The following is a 24,051-nucleotide window of genomic DNA, read 5'->3' on the forward strand; positions in this document are numbered from 1 at the left end:
CTCTCTTAGAAATACTTGAATACTAAATTTAATTTGAGACTATCAAATATAAAATGACAAGTAACTTTCATTTCTCTTAGGTCCTCTCCTAAGGGTCCTGGTAGTTCTCTGCTCATTGATTCACTTCTGTTGAAGTCTGCAACTCATTCTGAAACCCAGTTGAAAATAACTTTAGTACTCATAGTATGTACTGTGACGATCATTACACAGATGTAGAACTTTATTAGTTAGTTATTATTATCACCTCTGAAACATGTGACTTCCTCATTTAGCAGGGGGGGGGGAATTATAACCAATCAACCATTCATCAGTGCAGTCTGTGCTGCAGAGCTGACCTAGGAAATAGTTGATATCCTTGTGAGCAATGGAGGGAATCTATGCCAATGGTCATTATGGCAAACGTGTGTCCCAAGATCTTCAACAAATCAGACGGGTAAGAATGTGAACATATGTATATATTATCATCTGTCATTATTACTGTTGCATGATTGGTTGTATTCGCTGGTCTTCTCTGTGTTTAGGTCCCAGGAGCTCAGTGAGGAGATCATGGAGCTGTTGTTCTCTGTCTGGGGCTGCTGAGTGTTTTCCTGCTGGCTGGGCTCATCAGCCTCGGTGTCCACTGTGAACACATTCATATATCAGAGTATGAATTTTAGGAGCATTATTCTGCTCATATTTTATTAAGATGTCAATTTTAGTTTTTTTTTTTTTTTATGTTGGGTTGCCCTGCCTTTATGCTGTCATTGTCTCCTTCATATATTCTCATTTGGTTTTTAGCTCATTTTCATCTGTTTGTGTTTTTGTTTGAAATTAAAAAGCAACTTTTTTAATTTAACTTATAAAGAATTCAACACATATAAACACATTTTCATAGTTTGTGAATAGAGAATTTGACCCAGAAGGTATATGTGTATAAAGCTATCTAAGTAGAGCTTAGGATAAAAACATCATCAAACTCACTCAGCCTACATTTAACTTACATTTTTAAATAATTTTTTATATTATTTATTTTATGGGGAATTCAAAAGGTTCAACAGGAAACGTATTAAGTCAATTCACAGTTGAAGGTGTTTTTACTGTTGATTCGTTTCACTGTTTTTTAAGTGCAATAAATGCAACATCTTTCGAAAAGTCAATAATTAATCGTGTGAAATAAATGTGATTTCAATATTGACTAAAATATTTGTGATGATTATGATTTTTTCCACAATTGAGCAGCCCTAATTCCAATCATAATGCTGCTGACTTCTACATATTACATAGGTGGGTTAGGTGTCAACTTTAAAGGGGTGATAGAATGATTATAGAGAGTATTTTACACTGTTCCTTAAGGTCTCCTAATGGGGTATGTAACATTGGTTGGGCTGAAAATTGCCCGAATGCTATTTTATTAAGCCCTTAACTACCCTGTGAATATGGCTCTATTTGGAACAAGAGCTTTTCTTCCAAATATGGTATGCTCATGAATATTTAGAATGAGCTGCGCGCTGATTGGTTTGAGCAAACTACATAGAAACACATGGGAGACTCGACAGCAGGTCTCATTGCAAAGTTATACATTGTTTGTCGGGCTATTACGTTATTAAATTCACTTCTGATACTTTTTTAAGCAAGAAATCAACTATATAAAGCTCAAATATGGGACGTTTTACGAAAATTGATGGCTTATTGCAAATTTGGTAAGACTGTGTGTCGGAGTTCAGCTGCCGGTGCTGCCTGTGTTGCTTCCTCGCTGCACGGCCTGCCTTCCTCCACAGACCCCGGCCTGCTAAGAGTTAGCTGGAGCTCCATCACGTCTGGCAGCCCACAGCACTCCATACCCGCGTAAAGTCACTGTTTTGGGGTTAATGGACCAAACGCTGCTGCGCTGACAGAGCTCCAGGGCCTGCAGCTCCCCTCTTCCTGCTAGCTAAATGGCCCGTGTGTGAGTGTGATAGCGCGGTCAGCGAGCTTGTTACACCAGCAATCTCTTACAACAGTTCCAGTTAATCTTGGCTGGCTGTCAGCATAACTAGCTATATTTACAGTTTGAATTTTGTCACGCCACTTATACAACATATCTCTAAAGGTCTTATAAAGCTAACAACGGTGTCCGATTTCAAGTTAATGAATTTTTGTGAAGATTAGGGGTTTCGTTATCTATGACTGTCCCTTCAATCCTAGCTATGTGTAGCTACAAATCACAGATAGTTAGCTTTTTTTTAGGCATAAATAAAGTATATTTACAGTTTGAATTTCGTCACGCCACTTATACAACATCTCCCTAAATGTCTTATAAAGCTAACAACGGTGTCTGATTTCAAGTTAATGAATTTTTGTGAACAGTGGGGGTTTCGTTAGCTATGACTGTCCCTTCAATCCTACCTACGTGTAACTAGCTACAAATCATGGATAGTTAGCTTCATTTTTGGCGTAATTTCTGTATATTTACAGTTTGAATTTCATCACGCTGTTGAGTAAAATAAAGTTGTAACAATGCTGATTTTAATATGTATGTTTTATGTTTTAAGTAATAAATTGTATGCTGTAACCAGGTAATGAAAATAGGAATGAATGTATTTGACTGTAAAGAATAGGTCCAGACTGATCTGATTATCACAATCACCACGTTTTTTTCACAATAGGTAAAGACAGAGCCTTTCTCTCCCCCTCTCTTCCTGTCTTTGGTTAAATTGATTAGGTTAAACCAACTATTATCATATAAAGAGAAACCTTCTGCCACACAGCAGGAAATAAACTCTATCAGTCTCCAACCCCCTGGTACTTTAGTCTGGGTTAGGACAATAGAATGTTAATTCCTGTAAACTTGTAAGGACTCCACATCTGCATGTTAGATCCTATTGATCTGTGGGTACAAATGACCCCTAGGGGGCAGAATTTAGAGCATGTCCTTCCTAATTGGACAGCGAAGAAAACCAATAAGATGCGTCCAACCTGTCACCATGCCAACAAAGAGCCTATGAAGAAGGCTCTTATTCACGAAGGAGAAAAGTAACCGCCCCTGGGATTGGAGGAATAAAGCAGGGGGCAACCATGATTCGGGGCGAAATAGATGCGGGAACTTTAGGGTTAAGCAACTATTTTCAAGGACTGCTGCAGCGTAATTCTCTGTATTTTAACTTATCATTTTTATTAATAAATCTTTGTGTTAACCTTTCATTTGGATAAACCCTCTCCTTCTTCAGAGATTCTGAAACACGTAATTCAACAACGCCACTTATACAACATCTCCCTAAAGGTCTTATAAAGCTAACAACATTGTCCGATTTCAAGTTAATGAATTTTTGTGAACAGTGGGGGTTTCGTTAGCTATGACTGTCCCTTCAATCCTAGCTATGTGTAGCTAGCTACAAATCAGGGATAGTTAGCTTCATTTACCACATACTGGCCCTCATTTATGAAACGTGCGTACGACCTAAAACAGGCGTACGACGGGCGTACGCCGATTCCTACGCAAAGCTCGGCATTTATCAATTTGGACGTGAGCGTAGGCTGCGATCAAATCTCACGTCTGGTCTAAACTCGTGTACGCAAGTTTTCGAGTCAGTGTGGACTTGCGGTGCAGCATATTCTGGCCCAATCCCAATGTCCGGACTCACAGACTCACGGACTTTGGTGCGCGTTCTCGCGAAATTCGTAAGGGCTTAGGGTTGTCCCAATGTCGAATTTCAAAGGGCGTGAGGGTTTGAGTACTTACCGAACCCTTTCCGTGAGTCTGCATCGATGCAGACTTCACCAAAGGGAATTACCCACAGTTCAAAGCGTTGTGACCGCAGAGACCGTATGGATATCCGGAAATTACAAAGGTAAACAACAGCATGACACACGGCCACGGAACAGACCAACCTGTTTTCCAGCTTGTAAAACAAGAGCTTGAAATAATGTGGAATCATGCAGCCGTCTCCTGTGCCTTGGCCGTGAGGAAAGCAACAAACTTAAAATGAAAATTCCCAAACCGGCAAGTGTCAGCAACATCTTTTTTATTAAACGTCGCCAAGGTAACATGTGATCTTGTGTGAAGTGCTGTCCCAATCCCATTTATACCTATTTGAGCCCATGTGGCCTCACACACTCACTCACTTAGCACCTGAGATCAATTAAGTCTGTGAGTCTTTAGTCCTTAGTTCTCAGGGCTCACTTTGGGATTGGGCCAATCAGTTTAACAGGAGAAGGAGAAGTCATCAGTTGATCACTTATCAGCAATGGCAGATCTGGCTCTTTTAGAAGACCTCTATGCGCCGGTCTGCAACATTGTTTTAGCCTGTGGGGTTCTGCACAACATCGAAGACACGGTGCCATAAATGTAGCGATGGAGCCAGATGACCCGATGCCCAGAGAGCAGTGTCCAGAACAGCCACCAACTGAGGGCTATACGAAGGAGACAGGATATTATTCCTCACTTTTAAAGAGGTAGCCTATAGTGTTATGTTTGGCAATGATATTCATAGGCTACAGGAAACATGATGATGCACAACATTTTTATTTATTATTCAGGTTTTCATTTCTATGTCGTGAACGATTTATTTCTGCCATTGACCGAGTTATTTCGGCTTGTTTTCCCAGCCCCTCTGCTGTCAGGAGACAGGGTCCAGGACGGGGGGGCGAAGGACACGCACTCTCCCTCAGCTGTTGTCTCGTTCTGACTCATGAAAAAAAACACGAGTAAAATAACACTGCATAAACTCCGCTACCGTGTGTTTATTTAAATATAGGTACACCATTTAGGCCTAAGAGATTGCAATAAGCCTGTATATTACTATTAGGACTATAATGATGTTTATAGGACTATAAAATGCGTCTAGGATGTATAAATTAAATAGGCTAAACTTCAGCTGGAGTCCGATTTACTACGGCAACACTGTTGACCGCATCAGTGATCTCTTTCCATTCCGCATTCTTTCTACAGCCTTTAATACCAGTTTTCAGGCTGCCAAATAGTACACACGTTAGTGCAAATGAACCAGAGATATCAGGGTTTCAATCTCCACCTCTGAAAGGTTCCGCTTCTCAGCCGGATTACGTCTCGCCATGTCGTAAATTGTAGGGGCGAGGCCTCAAAACCCAGAATATATTGGGGCGTGATATTTAAATGATGATCGTTTCCATCCGCCGTATTTATCAATGTACGACCATTCTTATGCTCTGATTGGTGTGATACGAACGTTTCATGAATCCCACGTGAAGCCTGTCGTAAGACGATTTCTGCGCTCATATCTGCGCTGGTTTCTACGTTAGGTTGATAAATGAGGGCCAATGTGTGTATATTTAAAGTTTGAATTTCATCACGCCACTTATACAACATCTCCCTAAATGTCTTATAAAGCTAACACGGTGTCCGATTTCAAGTTAATGAATATTTGTGAATTTCAGAGGAATTCTAAGAGGAGCTAGCTCTCATTGATAGAGCTACATCCAGCCGCAGGCTCTATCAATGAGACTCGCGGACAAGCGGCGTTTATTTCCCCAATCGTTTTTTTAAATAACTCAACGCATTATAATTACACACATTAAAAGAGTAACTGGAACCTGTGGTAACAGATTGCTGGTGTAACAAGCTCGCTGACCGCGCTCTTACTCACACACACACCGGGCATTTAGCTAGCAGGAAGAGAGGAGCTGCAGGCCCTGGAGCTCTGTCAGAGCACCGGCGTGTAGTAGTCCATTTGCCAAAAACCGGTGACTTTGCGCAGGTATGGAGTGCTGTGTGCTGCAAGCCGTAACGGAGCTCAATCGAGCTCAGAGCAGGCCGGGGTCTGTGAAGGAAGGCAGGACGGGCGGCGAGGCAGCAACACAGGCAGCACCGGCGCTGAACTCCGACACACAGTCGGACAACATTTTCAATTAGTTGCAATTAGCCATCCATTTTCGTAAAACGGCCCATATTTGAGCTTTACATAGTTGATTTCTCACATAAAAAAGCTTCAGAAGTGAATTTTGTAATGGAATAGCAGAGATCTGCGTGACGTTGCTAGATTCGGAAGACTACCTGATCTCAGGTCAGTTGTGTAGCCTATGTAAATGTTGGGGCATGACAGTTCTCTTAAGGTTCCGGATTTTGAGATGCTTGCGTAAGCAACTAGCTTTGTTGAGATTCGCCCGTTTTCAGCGGCAGTTTCAAAATATGAGATTTTCATAGTAAAGGGGTGTCAGTGGGACTTTGAGCTTCTATGTATGTCCTATTTACCCACCGAACTGTCGTTATTCAACTTTGACAGGGTAAAATCAGTTTTGCATTCTATCACCCCTTTAACTTGATTTCTGAGCCCTGTTTATTGGGCAGAGTTAGGAAAAAATTTAACTACAGTAACTTTGTCTGTATGACATGAATGCAAAACAATATATTTTCTGCTAGGGAACATACCTGCAAAATCGCTGTTTTGAATGGGAAAATGTCATCCACGTGAATCATGTAGACCCGAAGAGAACAGCAATTCGGATTTCGGTGCCTTATTTAGATGCCACTTAAATGCCTCAGCTTCTCTCTGATGCTCCGAAAACGGACGTTAGAGGGAACTGAAACATTGCCGCACGGGACGCTAGTTACGGTAACACTACACTCAACAGCAGGTAACGTTAGCAATAATCTCAAATAAGGTAGTGTGAGTCCATGCAGGGCCTTACATGTTAAAAGAAGAACCTTAAAATCAGTTCTAGCTTGCACTGGGACCCAGTGAAGAGAGGCCAGAACAGGTGTTATGTGATCATATCATCTGTTTTTTTTTTCAAGATTCCGGCTTCAGTATTCTGAGCAATTTGAAGGCCTCTAGTGGCACAATTTGGAAGAGAAAAAAAAATGACATTCCAGTAATCAAGTCGTGAAGACACAAATGCATGGATTACAGTTTCAGCATCACAAAATGGTCGAATTTTTTCAAAGTTACTAAGATGTTAAAATGCTGACTTGGTAATAACCTTCATGTGAGACTGGAATGTCAGGCAAGGATCATTAATCACACCAAAGTTTGTGATGCTCGAGCTTTCAGAGATAATACAGCCATCAATATTAATACACAGATTCTTCAACAAGTGACCATGTTTGGCTGGTCTTACTACTACTAGCTCTGTTTTATCAGTCTTTACTTGCAGCATTTTCAGCATCTTCGATTACTGCATTGTAGGATATAAGTTCAAAAAGACGAAAATACAAACACTTACAAGGAGTAAATATGACAATTTAAACATGCTGAATCCACACAATAGCTCTCTGAAGCTAAGTTTCCGCATGTTAGCATCTAGCGCTAGTTGTGTTACCCTGAAGCAACAATGAGAACAATGACTTACAGCTAGTATCTGTGTATCATCAATTAGCATTTAAAGTAACTAGCACACAGAATGGCAGGGTTTTTATCACATCATTTTGTTATTTTGTGGGGGCCCATTCAGGAATTGGCTGCACACAACTTGGTTTAGATGTGTAAAAAAAATATATATATATATTATTTACCTAGAAAATATTGTGCATGCACATGTGCTGACAGTAAGTTTTAGGATTAATGACACTTCTCTTTTTATAAAACCTAAAGAGAAATATAGAGATATAGAGAACCTTCCTGAAAATTATGTTAGAATTGTATCAACTTCTTATTTTCATGATCAGCAGCAGATAGAGTGCTTCGGATAAAAGAAATAACTAAGTTATTAGGTAAGTGGCTGTCACTTGTTCTTTGTAATAATGGTATCTGATTTCTCTGAGTGTGTGTAATCAAGAACAGAATAAAAAATAATTCACAATGTTATTCGAGCGCCTTAATACATCTTATTACACCTCTTTACAGGATGAGTAGATTTCCAATAGCATTATTGTTCATTGGGTCAGTAAGTTGATGTCTCTCTATTTGAAATGATGAATTTGATTGACACAATGTACTTGAGTTTAGCTTCACAAGTTTCACACCAGAGGCAGTGTCAAAGTCAGAGGAAACCCACAACTGATCCTGTTGGTTTGGCTGTAGGCCCCACAATACGATATTATCACAATACTTATGTCAATTCAATTTAATTTTATTGTATTAAATCATAATGACAGTTATCTCAAGACACAGATAGAGTAGGTCTGGACCCCACACTATAATTTACAAAGACCCAACAATTCCAGTAATTCCCACTGTCACCATACAATATTATAGCGATTTTAAACATATTGCAATATTCTGTGATTTATTGCAATTTACCTTTTTTCCAACTTCAAATTATGTCTTCAAAACTTTGTCAACATCTGTTCTATCTAAAGAGATGCTGAGATGCTGACCTCACCAGAAACAAAACCTGATCTGCACCATCTAGTGGACTGAAAAGGAAACTGATTTTATCATTCTAGTACCAAAAAGTTCAATTCTCATGTGCAATTTATATAATAAAAGATGGATACGTGGCATCCGTGTATCGATATAGCATTGCCACGGAATATGTACTATAGCTAATATATACTAAGCTGTTTCGATTTTTTTTTTCTAGTTTTCTGTATCACATTTTGTGCCAGTCCCTCTAACAGTTGTCTTAATGTGTCTTCCAGTCTTAAATTGTCTTAGGTTGTCTTGTCTAACTAAGAGCAAATTAGCATTTCCCAAAATGACCTTGCTAGTTGCTGAAAAAATATACGTGTATAGCAACTAAGGCTGCACGATATGAGGAAAATATGTGATATGCAATAAAGTTGTTGAATATCGCAATATCTATTACTTGCAATAACAGATATTAAAGTGTACTCAGTTCTGCATTTCTGCTGCTTTGTATTCTGCTGAAATACAACAAATTATTTGTTGGACTTAAGACAAACAAAAGGAAATAATTCCCCAAAAAAATTTTATTGAACAATTTGAACATTGAATTAAATATAAAAAGCACCACAAAATAAAGATTGACAGTTTATTTTTAAAGTGTTATGTCCTACTGATATTTTCTTTCAACTAACACAAAAGACCTCTGACATCGCAATATGTCACAGCCTTTCGCGATGTGTAAATTGCGCCAGTTGATATTGCGATGACGATAAAAAAAGATATATTGTGCAGCCCTAAGAGCAACATCTAACCAGAAAGCACCTTGATGTTTTCTCTGACCAAGGTAAGATCACCCTGAGGTGGGACACTTTATTTCTTGCTGGATTTTCTCAACACACAGCAAGATGAAGAGGTGTTTGAAATGTTTAATCTAATTTAGAAACACTTGCATTTCATGCTAAATTAAATTTGAGAATATAAATAAATATAAGTAACACTTGATTTTCATTTCTCTTAGGGCCTCTCCTAGTTCCCTACTCATTCACACTTCACTCCTGTTGAAGTCTGCAACTCATTTTGAATCAAAATTGAGAATAACTTTAGTACTCACAGTGGCCCTCATTTATCAACCTAACGTAAAAACCAGCGCAGATATGAGCGCAGAAATCATCTTACGATGATTTATGAAACGTTCGTATCACACCAATCAGAGCGTAAGAATGGTCGTACATTGATAAATGCAGCGGCTGGAAACGATCGTAATTTAAATATCACGCCCCAATATATTCTGGGTTTTGAGGCCTCGCCCCTACAATTTACGACATGGCGAGACGTAATCCGGCTGAGGAGCGGCACCTTTCAGAGGTGGAGATTGAAACCCTGATATCTCTGGTTCATTTGCACTAACGTGTGTACTTTTTGGCAGCCTGAAAACTGGTATTAAAGGCTGTAGAAAGAATGCGGAATGGAAAGAGATCACTGATGCGGTCAACAGTGTTGCCGTAGTAAATCGGACTCCAGCTGAAGTTTAGCCTATTTAATTTATACATCCTTGACGCATTTTCTATAGTCCTAATAGTAATATACAGGCTTATTGCAATCTCTTAGGCCTACATTGTGTACCTATATTTAAATAAACACAAGATAGCGGAGTTTATGCAGTGTCTTTTATTTTACTCGTGTTTTTTTTCATGAGTCAGAACAAGACAACAGCTGAGGGAGAGCGCGTGTATTGGCGTTTGATGCTAGTGTTTTTAATCTCTGTGCGTGTTCTGGGTGTGTTATCTCGATGAGGATTGTTCAAAATGTTTCAGTGCACTGAGCCTGTTTTGAGATGTGCGTGTAAAGAGTTGGGTTGTTTGGAATGTGTTTTTCTAGCTGATGTGAACTGTTTAGCTCAGTTGACAGTTGGTAATGCAGACTGTGGTAAGAGTTTTGTAAATGTGGCTTCAGCCACCCGCTTCGAATGTTATCATTGGATTGAATGGCCTCATAGATATGGGTCAGTAGGGGCAGCAGGCCCCTACTGACCCATATCTATGAGGCTGATAACCACTGATACATTCAATCCAATGATAACATTTGAAGCGGGTGCTTCAGCTGTGACCAGTGTCGTTTAGTAATTGAAAAAAAGCTGTAACAGCAGCAGTGATATGTGTTAGTGATAAAACTGCAGTAGAAAAAAGACTTACTAAAGTCTGCTGCAGAGTTCACTATGTTCTTTGATATGTCAGAGGAATAGCAAATTAAGGAAATGTAGTCTCATGAAATATATGACATGACATGAATGCAGAAGGTGTTTTGTGTTTCTGAGAAATGTAATGTGATGTTAATAAATAACATTTTTAGTGTTTCTATGTAATTGAAAATGACTTTAGACATCTGTACTTGATTATTTAATGAAGTATTACATTGCTCGCAAGCAGTTCCTGTTTTAAGTCGTGTAGCAGACGAAGTTCCTCAAAAATAAAACTTCAGAGGAACTATTAAGAAACCAACAAGACTCTGTTTAGTCACTTAGAGTCTGTGCTGCAGCGCTGACCCTTCAGGAAATAGTCAACTTCCTTCTGAACAATGGAGGAAATCTATGCCAATGTTGAATATGACAAGTCTGTTAACCCAAGACCTTCAACAAATCAGACAGGTAAGAATGTTCAGTAAGTCAGAGAGGCTGACACACTGATCTGTATATTATCATCTAATTACTGTTGTATGATTAAATGCTCTTCTCTGTGTTTAGGTCCCAGGAGCTCAGAGAGGAGATTTCATGGAGCTGTTGTTCTCTGTCTGGGGCTGCTGAGTGTTTTCCTGCTGGCTGGGATCATCGGCCTCGGTGTCCACTGTGAGTCTAAAATCACATTCAGAAGTTAAAGTGTATAAAGTAATTGTTGGTAGCACTTTATTGTTTTTTAAACCATCAGCAAACATCATTTGGATGGCTATTATAAAGTTGCAACTGATGCTTATATTTAGTTAATAATTAATTAGTGGTTTATAAAGCATCAAGTAACATTTATTTGGCCCCATTAAATATTTTTTTGTGATCTACAAAAGAGATGACTTTTTTATTTGTGTACTTGGGATATTGCACAAAAGTAGAATGAAGAAATCCAGGATAACTGAAAAAGCGCAGCTTGACTTAGTGTGATCCGCTCATCATGGCTTAATCAGTTGCACGTTTGCCGAGCCAGGATAAGAAGGTGAAGCTATGTCAAGCCAGGTGTAGATAGTGGGATAAGTGCATGTTCACAGCTTTCTTAAATAGACCACGGTATCCATCAGATTTACTGATGCAGAAATGGAGAATACGCATTGTGTATTCTTTACACAGAGCAGCTTCATATGGAATTATGGCAACGTGAACACATTATTAGTAAAAAAAAAAGAAACACGGCCACTGTGATAAAAAAGCGAAAGAAAGCGAGGCAGACGATCGCGGACTGAGTGAATGCGTAAGAAGCCTAAAAATATACATAAACTGACCACTGCCCTGAATTAAAACCGCCATACCATTCAAAGAGTTAGGCTAATTATTTGCACAAATTAGCTGTTGTACTCTTTGCCTTAAAAGTGAGCAGAAGACAGCCTAATGTTACGCAGGAAGTTTCAATCAATTACAACCACTAACAATGCTATAATGTGATGCACATATCCCTCTCTCTCTCACTCTGTCTCTCTCTCTCGTATGTACTAAAATATATAAATTACCTAACTTCCACTGCTCCCTTTTCAGCCTAAGTGTACAACAGTCCATTAGTGGAAATAATGAGCCTAACTCCTTGAATGGTTTCAGTTTAAGAGCAGTAGTTCGTAAATGTATATTTTTAGATATATCATTCAGTCGGTCCGCTATTATCTGCCACGCTTTTTCTCACGTGTTTTTTTCTTTTACAGATGCAGAGTTTCCTTCTTTAAATATTTTATGCTTTGCCTCCTCGGAGCCTATATGGACATAGAAAAGAAAGACACTTAAGAAATGAGATTCTAGAAATCTAGAAACTATAAGATAATTAAGTGATAAATATAATGCACACTGTAAACAATGACTGTAACACAGTGTATTAATCACAGCACAGTGGCCCAATGGTTAGCACTGTGGCCTCACAGCAAGAAGGTACTGGGTTCAAACCCTGGTCGTCCCGGTCCTTTCTGTGTGGAGTTTGCATGTTCTCCCTGTGTTTCTCCGGGTATTCTGGTTTTCTCCACCCCTAAAAATATGCTACCAAGCTACTGTGTGGTGAGCGTCTGGCCCACCTGGCTGCTGTGCATCCCAGGTGGGTACTACACATTGGGTACTACATACACCCCCACCCCAAAGCGCTTTGAGCGTCTAAGATAAAGCGCTATATAAATGTAATGAATTATTATAATTAATTAAGAATGCCAAATTAAATGCACATGGAAGAGGAACAAACATGATCCTTTGTTAAAGAATACAAAAATAAATAAATCAACTAAAATAATTAAAGGTGTATTGGTCTCTGACCAGTGTGCCATTGTTAGAACCACTAACACGTGTATAGGACTAGGATGTATTATCCTTCATCGCTGACTTCATTTAAAACACATTTGCAACTGTATCAGCCTTTTCTAATTATCTCAACAATTGCCATAATATATTCACCAAACTTCTAACAACAATATGAACAGCAGTCTTCATACAGCAATATAACAGTAACAATGACTGTCACATGAATAAAATATAAAAAAAATAATAATAACAGAGCTTAACTGAACATCAATATACACTTGTATTTTATTGCAGACTAATGGAAATAAGGTAAAAAAAAAAAACTGCTGAATGAATGGTCCGGACCAGGCTAGCTGCACAGAATAAATCTCCATGGTAACTTGTTCACAGGTTTGCCTTGTCAGGGTTAATTAGTGGAATGTTTTTCCCTTATTAATGGGGTTGGGACCATCAGTTGTGTTGTGCAGAGGTCAGGTTGATACACAGCCTTCAGCACTATTGGACAACTGTTAGAATTCATATTATGGCAAGAACCAATCAGCTAAGTAAAGAGAAACAAGTGGCCATCATTACTTTAACAAATGAAGGTCAGTCAGTCCGGAAAATTGCAAAAACTTTGAATGTGTCCCCAAGTGCAGTCGCAAAAACCATCAAGCGCTAAAATGAAACTGGCTCACATGAGGACCGCCCCAGGAAAGGAAGACCAAGAGTCACCGAGTCACCAGCCTCAGAAATCGCAAGTTAACAGCAGCTCAGATTAGAGACCAGATGAATGCCACACAGAGTTCTAGCAGCAGACACATCTCTAGAACAACTGTTAAGAGGAGACTGCGCGAATCAGGCCTTCATGGTCAAGTAGCTGCTAGGAAACCACTGCTAAGGAGAGGCAACAAGCAGAAGAGATTTGTTTGGGCCAAGAAACACAAGGAATGGACATTAGACCAGTGGAAATCTGTGCTTTGGTCTGATGAGTCCAAATTTGAGATCTTTGGTTCCAACCGCCGTGTCTTTGTGCGACGCAGAAAAGGTGAACGGATGGATTCTACATGCCTGGTTCCCACCGTGAAGCATGGAGGAGGAGGTGTGATGGTGTGGGGGTGCTTTGCTGGTGACACTTTTGGGATTTATTCAAAATTGAAGGCATACTGAACCAGCATGGCTACCACAGCATCCTGCAGACATGCCATCCCATCCGGTTTGTGTTTAGTTGGACCATCATTTATTTTTCAACAGGACAATGACCCCAAACACACCTCCAGGCTGTGTAAGGGCTATTTGACCAAGAAGGAGAGTGATGGAGTGCTGCGCCAGATGACCTGGCCTCCACAGTCACCGGACCTGAACCCAATCGAGATGGTTTGGGGTGAGCTGGACCGCAGAGTGAAGGCAAAAGGGCCAACAAGTGCTAAGCATCTCTGGGAACTCCTTCAAGACTGTTGGAAAACCATTTCAGGTGACTACCTCTTGAAGCTCATCAAGAGCATGCCAAGAGTGTGCAAAGCAGTAATCAGAGCAAAGGGTGGCAACTTTGAAGAATCTAAAATATAAGACATGTTTTCAGTTATTTCACACTTTTTTGTTAAGTACATAATTCCACATGTGTTCATTCATAGTTTTGATGCCTTCAGTGAGAATCTACAATGTAGGCTAAATAGTCATGAAAATAAAGGAAAGGCACTGAATGAGAAGGTGTGTCCAAACTTTTGGCCTGTACTGTATGCAAATATTTGCATGAATATTAAAGGAACACGCCACCGTTTGTTGAAATAGGGTTATTCACCATCTCCTCTATATTTATGTAGGTGGGCAAACGCATTTTTGTCTCAGTACATGCATTGTCTTAGTCCGGCAGCGCCAACGCTAGCTTAGCTTAGCATAGTGAATGGAATCCTATGTTGCCGTTTAGCATGTCGTGAGTAAATGTGACCCAACAATAACAAAAACATAACCTAATTACTTATTGTGGCCTGCGTATTCACAACAAGTACAAATAGCAATGCAGATTAGGACTAGACAATTTCCTAGGCAGATATTGACTTGGGACTATATTGGGGTGAAGCACAGGCCAAGCACTGCTACTTGGGCGCAGAGATATCAAGCAGCAACTCTGTGTGAGTACAAGTCTAATAAGGGTCAATCTATCCCGTAAAATTATCATGCGTCATGTTTACAATAATCACTTACTCTGTGGACAGCTGCTTATTGGGTCCATTCAGAATTTTTTCCAGTTGACTTTATCGCACTCTAAAAAAAATCGTGGACTGCAGGATGGATCAACGCCGAGAAATCCTTGGTAGCTGTGACACAACTGCAGGCATGCTCATCTTGATCTGACACGTTGAGCCTAGTCATCGATGGCACAGACACTCTATTTCAGTTGGCATATGTTGGCATATTCCCCCACACTCACACCACCAGTTTGTGTCGGCTCTCATCCTCACGTCCTCGGGCTGTTGAGTGATCGCAACCTCCTCCTCCTGTTGCTCTATTTCCAAAGCACGCAGCTCCTCTTCTGAAAACTCTGGTTCGTAGAGGTATGCTTCTGGATCTTGACTGTCTGAGAAGTCATCCTCTTCGTCTCTCACAAAACCCGCCATGTTTATCGCCATTCACTGTCTACTGTAGGAAAAATAGCCAGCTACTATTCACGCCGGTATGTTGAGAGAAGTTGGGGGTTTTTAGGTGCTGCGCAATATCTCTGCGCCCAAGTAGCAGTGCTCTGGCTGTGCTTGCACCCAATATAGTCCCAAATCAATATCTGCCTAGGAAATCTTCTAGTCTTAATCTGCATTGCTATTTGTACTCGTTGTGAGCATGCAGGCCACAAGAAGTAATTAGGTTTTTGTTGTTGTTGGGTCACATTTACTCACAACATGCTAACCGGCAAAATAGGATTCCATTCACTACACTAATCTAAGCTAGCGGCGGTGTTGCCCGACTAAGACAATGCATGCACTGAGACAAAAATGTGTTTGCCCACCTATATAAATGGTGGTGGCCGGTGAATAACCCTATTTCAACAAACGGTGGCGTATTCCTTTAAAAGATTTAACAACTAAGACATAAACTGAACAATTTTCACAGACATGTGACTATAAACTGAACAATTTTCACAGACATGTGACTAACAGAAATGGAATAACGTGTCCCTGAACAAAGGGGGGTCCAAATCAAAAGTAGCACTCAGTATCTGGTGTGGCCACCAGCTGATTAAGATTAAGTACTGCAGTGTATCTCCTCCTCATGTACTGCACCAGACTGGCCAATTCTTGCAGTTGTTGTTGCCATCCTGTACCTGTCCCGCAGATGTGATATTCCGATGTACCGATCCTATGCAGGTGTTGTTACACATGGTCTGCCACTGCGAGGATGATCAGCTGTGCTTCCTGTCTTCCTGTAGCGCTGTCTTAGGCATCTCACAGTAGAGACATTGCAATGTATTGCCCTGGCCACATCTGCTGTCCACATGCCTCCTTGCACCATGCCTAAGGCATGTTCACGCAGATTAGCAGGGACCCTGGGCGTCTTTCTTTTGGTATTTTTCAGAGTCAGTAGAAAGGTCTCTTTACTTTCCTAATTTTCTTTTAACTGTGACCTTAATTGCCTACCGCCCTTAAGCTTTAATTGTCTTTTTGACCGTTCAACAGGTACATGTTTATTAATTGTTTATGGTTTGTTGAACAAGCATGGAAAACATTGTTTAAACCCTTTCTAAAGTTATTTAGATTTTTACAAAAATATCTTTAAAATACAGTGTCCTGAAAAAGGGGCGTTTCTTTAGATGCTTTACAAAGTGTGTATTAACCATTAACAAGGTATTATATTTATCAGTTGCAAATAGTAGCATTATAATAGCAATCCAAATAATGTTCATCAACAGTTTATTTCATAACCTTAAAAAATTCTTTTTTATAATGCATATATGAAGCTACTATAGGACAGCAGTCGAATTTGATAGACAACGGACGTTTGGGGCAGCGCCCTTCCTCAACGTGTGCACAGGCAATTCCAAACAATACTCCACACACAGGTGGGTTTAATTATACAACCAATACTGCACAGGTGGAGTAAATCATCCACAATTAGCTCATCAATCCCAACGGAGGGAGCCCCAACCAATCAACATCACGGTTAGGAAACACAAACCAAAACCTAATAAGCAGTGACAAATAATGTTGGTACCTGAAACTGAATTAAACTAAAATCTTACAGGAAAACCAAAACCAAACTAAAACTACATAATCAGGCCAAAGAAACCAACAATTAACGGTAAAAAAAACCTCATAAATTATAGTATTACTAATAATTATCATCATTAGCACTGTTCTACTCCAAAAGATGTAGAAGCTTTCCCTAGATATGTGTGTTACTTTCTTTTTACTTTAAATCCAGGATCTCTTTCTGATCTGTATGATTCACTGTCTTGTGTTGATTTGCTCATTTGCGTTTTGTTCATTTAAAGCAGTTTTGTTTTCATTTTGTAAAATTATACACAGAAAAGAAATCTAAATGAAACAGCGAAATCAACAAAACAATCATTTCATATTTAAATTCCAGCAACAACTAATTTGTCTTTTTTTGACACAAGCAGCAGTGACATGTTGTGTCTCTACACCTGACCGACTGAGTTATGTTAGTGATAAAACTGCAGTAGAAAATATACTTACTGAAGTCTGCTGCAGAGTTCACTACACCCTTTGACATGTCATAGGTTGATAAGTGTGATTATCTTTCATTATCATGGGGCAACAAAAGGAAATGTAGTTTTGTGAAATAAATTAGACATGACATGAATGCAGAAGGTGTTTTGTGTTTCTGAGAAATGTCTCTTGATTATTTTAGACAATGTGACATTACCTGGATTAGCTGCAGAGCTCTCCTCTATCAAAGCCAACCTGACTGAGTGTCTCCAGGCCAGTGATAACAAGTCTTCTGCCCTGACTGAAGAGAGAGACCAGCTGAACTCCAGCCTCACTGAAATGGCTAAAGAGTTGGACAGGCTTCAGCGTTGGTCCAAACAGAGTGAGTGCTTGTGTCTGTATTAGTGTGTCAGTATTTAGATTTACTCGCTGTAACATTTTTATTCAGTCATCCTGCATTGTGATGAGATCTTTTTAGTATCTTATTTATTATTTAGTTGCAAATTTTTGTCCAAAATTAGAAATTTTATGAATCAAACCTAAATGTATGAAAACAATACATGATTATAGACCCTGGCAAAATTGTGTCCTCTTTCCCTGCATGTCGCTACATTGCTGCATTATATTCTCCTAATATATATCATATATAATAATATATATAATCAATTTGGTCCAAACCAGTCAAGTCTAGAACCATCTGAGATGGTTAAATTAACCAAATGAGCACCATCATTAAAAAAGTTGACATCTACAGAACTACATAACACATTGACATGAGTCTTGTTGTCTTATATATCTTGTTTGTATCTTACAGAGAAAACGTGTCCAGCAGGATGGAGGATGTTCAGTTCTTCCTGTTATCTCCTCTCTGCTGAGTCTGGTTCCTGGGAGAAAGGCCGACAATACTGCAGAGAGAGAGGAGCAGATCTGGTGGTGATAGAAAGCTCTAAAGAACAGGTACAGTCCATGATAGGATACAGGATTTACTTATTTTCTTCTAGGTAATATTTAATAATGATGATTAGGTTAAAGTTAAGTTTTGTGTGGAGATAAATACTTGTAAACTGCTCACATATTGTGGTTAAAACAAAAATGTGATGTGGATTTCTTTTACAGACGTTTCTTTCTGCATTCATCAAAAAAGATACTTGGTATTGGATTGGTTTGACTGACAGAGATGAGGAGTGGACCTGGAAATGGGTAGATGGAACTCCACTGACTCTGAAGTAAGGCTTCACTTTGATTTAATATAGACATTAACTTATAGAATTCCCTCAAAGCTGAATTTTTACTGCTGACACTTAATGCCGCAGTCATCAACCTGGAGAGCATTATGTGACACAGAGGAACTGTGTTCATGTCAGAGATTTACAGTATCATGATTCTCTTTAATTAATTTGTTAGGAACTGGAGGACAGAGCAGCCTGATAATGGTGGTGGAGATCCACAGTGGGGCGAAGAGGACTGTGTACAAGTTGGACCTACCACCGCTGAGTGGAATGACCAGTCATGTGAAAATGTCATGTACTGGATCTGTGAGAAAAAAGCTTAACATTGGTGTATGTTTTGAGACCAATACATTTGATAATGCTTTTTACAGTGTAAGCTATGATCTCCGTCATGTGATGATATGCATGTGTGCTTGTGTGTCCATAACAGAGTATCAGTGAACACAAAATACTGGGACTAATATGTATGTAAATGCCTGATTAAGCTATATATAATATAAGCAGCAATGTAACCAATTCCTCTTCAGTCTAGTGCGTGTCACCTGGGCGTACATGGGGACTGTTGTTTGCAATCAATAAATAATCCTTTAAAATCAGAGACAAAGACTGGTGTGCATGAGGCTTTATAGTAAGAGTGATTTTCATCATACAAACACTGTTAACACCATACAGTACACATACATGTTTCAACATAATTTGCTCTTACTAGTGTATCGGTGTGTTCTATTTCGTATAGGCTTCGCCCTCTAAGGCTACGCTATTGGGTTTATCCCTTCGCGCATGCGCAGTCGTGAAGATTTTCTTTCCCGTCCTTGCGTACAGTACGGGCTTCAACTACGTCCGCAGATACTGTATATGTACAGAACGGACCCGTTGTTCATCTCCCAACATCAGCTTTTTCTTCAGCTAATGTAATAGGAGCAGGTGGCCCGAATCTTAGAGGGCTACGCCTATACTCATAGAATCTGGAGTTACAATAACGTAACTATCGTTCTATTTCGTATACACTTCGCCCTCTAAGGCTACACTATTGGGTTAGGGCGAAGCTGATGTAGTCAATGCCACCTGCGACATAGACTTTTTTTTTTTTTTCTCTCTCTCATGCACTGGCAGAAGATCGCATCAGAAGCGCTTTTCTGGTAAAAAAGCCTGCCATGGTAAAGACTTGACCTAGCTGGCTGCAAAGCCCAAGCCATGAGTGTAGGCGTGCATGATAGTGAGAGTTGTAAATGATTGACAATTATGGGACGTCCATGTTCCTCTCAGCCACCCAGTGTAGGGGGGGTGAGGGTCTCAGACGAGTGACCTACACATGCAGCGGTACATATCATGATTGTAGGCGTGCATGGTTAGTGAGAGATAGTGACAACATATATATGAGGCACCGCTCTCCTCCCAGCACCCACAACAAAAAAGGGGGGGGGGAGGAAGCAGGCAGGCAGAGCACACATACAACGGATTATTATTCGACGTTGAGTGAGGATAGAACCGAGTGGGTCATAGAGGGCTCAGACATATCGCGCAGATAGAAACGGATGAAAGGGCATGGAGATGCCCAGGATACCGCTGCGCAGATGTCGGCTACTTTCATGTCCTTGAACAGAGTTGCCGATGCCGACAGTGCCCTCGTAGAGTGTGCCCGGATGCCGTGTTATAGGTCTCGGTGATTGCCTCGCACAGCCAGTGAGACAGACGCTGTTTTGAAAAGGAGTTACAATAACGTAACTATCGTATTTTGACCATAATGAATCCCCGCCAATAGGTCCGTCCCAAAGCATCCCAGTTTAAGAGCAAATACCATAATCCTATTCTTTGTGAATCTTTACAATCATTTCCACAAATAACCAAGCAGACCTGCCATGTTGCACCATCAAAATGTTCTTCAAACCATTTTCAGCATGTAACGTTAGCTTGGTATCTCAGAGATTACGGTTGATGTTCCTCGAAGCGATCGGAGTTCAGAGTGTAAACTCAAAGAAAGTAGAAGGTGAGGGACATCTGGTGGAACTTCTGGCCGCTCCAGAACTATCCGGTAAATGAACCGTTGTTCTACTTTAACAAACCTGCACATTATACTGAATATATACTATGATGAAGTTTGACCCTGAAATAAAGTTGACTTAAGCTGTTTCCTCCAACTATTTCTCCCACATTTGGCCTTTTAATTTAGAGGACTTGCTGGATAAAGACATTTACTTTTACATTCACTAATTTGGGTTAATCAGTCACCAATGCACCTAACTATTACGAGTCATTTCTCAAATTTCCATTTAAAGACATTACAGGTCCATTAAAGAGAACTTTATAACAAATAACATTTATAAAGTATAATGTATTTCTATGTAATTTCTTTAAAAACAAGCTTCATTTTTAAGACACAAGCAGCAGTGACATGTTTTGTCTCTACTGCTGACAGACTGAGTTATGTTGGTGATAAAACTGCAGTACAAAATATGCTTACTGAAGTCTGCTGCAGAGTTCACTACGCCCTTTAATATGTCATAGGTTGGTTATGATTATGTTTCACTATCATGGGACAAAATAAGGAAATGAAGTCATGTCAAATACATAACACATGACATTAATGCAGAAGGTGTTTTGTGTTCCTGAGAAATATTTGTTCATTGGGTCAGGAAGTTGAGGTTTCTTAAAATTTAAAATGATGAATTTGATTGACACAATGTACGTGAGTTTAGCTTCACAACATTCATGCCCGAGGCAGTGTCAAAGTCAGAGGAATCCTGTTGGTTTGTCTGTATCACATTTTGTGCCAGTTGTCTTAATGTGTCTTCCAGTCTTAAATTGTCTTAAGTTGTCTTGTCTAAGAGCAAATTAGCATTTCTCAAAATGACCTTGTTACCGAAAAGCTCCTTGCAGTTTTCTCTGACCAAGGTAAGATCCCAAGGTGTTTTATTGCAGATTTTGTAAGGTGACCTTGAGTGTTTAGAAAGGCGCCTATAAATAAAATGCATTATTATTATTATTATTATTATTATTATTATTATTATTATTATTATTATTATCCCCCTGAGGTGGGACACTTGTACTTTTCTTGTCTTTTTCTTTGCTCGAATTTTTCAACACAGCAAGATGCAGATGTGTTTTAAATGTTTAATATGTCTGTACTTGAATACTAAATATAATTTGAGAATATCAAATATAAAATGACAAGCAACTTCTTTTACCACCTCTGAAACTAGTGACTTCCTCAGAGCGTGGGACACTGTCAAATTGAAACCAACAAAAATATATAAATACTTAGACCTCTTACATGTGGTGCAGTATGTGCTGCAGCGCTAAACCTTCAGGAAATAGTTGCCACCTTATGAGTGATGGATGACATCTATGCCAATGTTGACTATGACAAGTCTGTTGACCCAAGACCTTCAACAAATCAGACAGGTAAGAATGTTCAGTCAGACATAGAGGCTGACACACTGATCTGTATATTATCATCTAATTACTGTTGTATGATTAAATGCTCTTCTCTGTGTTTAGGTCCCAGGAGCTCAGAGAGGAGATTTCATGGAGCTGTTGTTCTCTGTCTAGGGCTGCTGAGTGTTTTCCTGCTGGCTGGGATCATCGGCCTCGGTGTCCACTGTGAGTCTAAAATCACATTCAAATATCAGAGAATGAATTTTAGGAGCATTATTCTGCTCATATTTTATTAAGATGTCTATTTTATTTTTTCATTTCTTTTATTTATGTTGGGTTGCCCTGACTTTATGCTGTCATTGTCTCCTTTATGTATTCTCATTTGGTTTTTAGCTCATTTTCATCTGTTTGTGTTTTTGTTTGAAATTAAAAAGCAGCTTTTTTAATTGAATTTATAAAAACTTCAACACATATAAACACAACATTTTCATAGTTTGTAAATAGAGAATTTGACCCAGAAGGTATATGTGTATAAAGCTATCTAAGTAGAGCTTAGGATAAAAACATCAAGCATCAAGCAAGCTTGCATTTTTGGTGCTACATTACAATTAAGGCTGAGCAATTAATCAAATTTTGATCACAAAAACAATGTAGTCAAGAAAAACTATTATTTTGTGCATTACGTTTTGCCCTTAAACTTTTATTTTGTCTCGTCTTCTAAATGACACGCGCACATTCGCCCCTCCCAAAGGTCAAACTCACTCAGCCAACATTTAAATATATTTTTTATATTATTTATTTTAAGGGGAATTGAAAAGCTTCAACAGGAAAAGTATTACATCACGTCACAGTTGAAGGTGTTTTTACTGTTGATTTGTTTCACTGTTTTTTAAGTGCAATAAGTGCAACATCTTTCCAAAAGTCAATAATTAATCGTGTGAAATAAATGTGATTTCAATATTGACCAAAATAATTGTGATGATTATGATTTCCACAATTGAGCAGCCCTAATTCCAATCATAATGCTGCTGACTGCTACATATTACATAGGTGGGTTAGTTGTCAACTTGATTTCTGAGCACTGTTCATTGGGCAAAGTTAGGAAAAAATTTCATTTGTGTAAATACAGTAACTTTGTATGACATGGATGCCAAAAAAATATATTTTGTACTAGGGAAACATTCAATTCAATTTTATAACTGTCTCCTCGCAAGACTGTGCACAAGAGACATACAGAGACTTGCAGACATGGCGCATTATTGTATAATAAGGAAGTGACATACAATAGAAGAAGGTCCAGATAATAAATAAAAACAATTTATTTTAAAGTGCCCATATTATGAAAAAAACACTTTTTCTGGGATTTGGGGTGTTCTTTTGTGTCTCTGGTGCTTCCACACACATACAAACTTTGAAAAAAATCCATCCATGCTGTTTTGAGTGAGATCTGGTTTCTGAATGTGTCCTGCCTTCAGTCTCCAGGTGAGCTGTTCAAAATCGGCTCGGACTGTGACGTCACAGTCCGAAATGAGCTGGCTAACCACAACCGTTAGCTCGTAGCGTTAGCATTAGCGTTAGCGTTAGCATGCTAATGCTAACGCTAACGCTAGCATGCTACGTCGTTCTCAATAGCAAAGCACTGCTACAACACACACAAGTTCACCATAATCTACAAAAGAACTACTTACATGTGCGCCCTCATTTAGAAGTCTCCCAGCTAATCCTGCCTTGTAACTGACCAAAGTTGGAGAAACAGGCTTTCTTTTACTGTCTCTAGAGTTAGCTAGCTGACATGATCTACATCTGAGCTACTGAGCATGTGCCAGTCCAATCAAAGATAGTACAGAAGAAGAAGATGAAAAGAGGTCTCACTCTGTAGCTAAAACAGAAACCAGGTGAAAAGAGGATCTGCAGCAGTGAGAGAGAGCTGTGCAGTACAACAAAAATATGGTGTTTTTTGATAATTAAACCATGTAAACCTATTCTGGTACAACATTAAAATACAGTTATGAACCTGAAAATGAGCATAATATGGGCGCTTTAATGAAACATAAATAGAGAAAATCATACGATGGAATCACACCAGCCACAACGCCAAATCAGGCCAGGGCCGTATA

General features: G+C 39.3%; 1 protein-coding gene and 1 long non-coding RNA gene across 2 annotated transcripts in view; both read left to right on the top strand.

Moving 5' to 3' along the window:
* Positions 1 to 19,105, top strand: part of LOC114563619 (CD209 antigen-like protein E) — a 45,295-nt gene extending 26,190 nt beyond the window's left edge. The window contains exons 6-7 of the mRNA XM_028590418.1: positions 18,447 to 18,556; positions 18,735 to 19,105. Of these exons, the coding sequence (XP_028446219.1) occupies positions 18,447 to 18,556; positions 18,735 to 18,882 (258 nt within the window). The 3' untranslated portion in view covers positions 18,883 to 19,105. The remainder of the gene's footprint in view (positions 1 to 18,446; positions 18,557 to 18,734) is intronic.
* LOC114564648 (uncharacterized) lies at positions 9,546 to 11,055 on the top strand. Its single transcript, XR_003693793.1, has 3 exons — positions 9,546 to 9,584; positions 10,733 to 10,863; positions 10,960 to 11,055. It is a non-coding gene; the product is annotated as an uncharacterized LOC114564648 (long non-coding RNA).
* Positions 19,106 to 24,051: the final 4,946 nt, after the last annotated feature.

The sequence above is a fragment of the Perca flavescens genome, chromosome 11, assembly GCF_004354835.1.
Source record: "Perca flavescens isolate YP-PL-M2 chromosome 11, PFLA_1.0, whole genome shotgun sequence".
NCBI classification, from domain to species: Eukaryota; Metazoa; Chordata; class Actinopteri; order Perciformes; family Percidae; genus Perca; species Perca flavescens.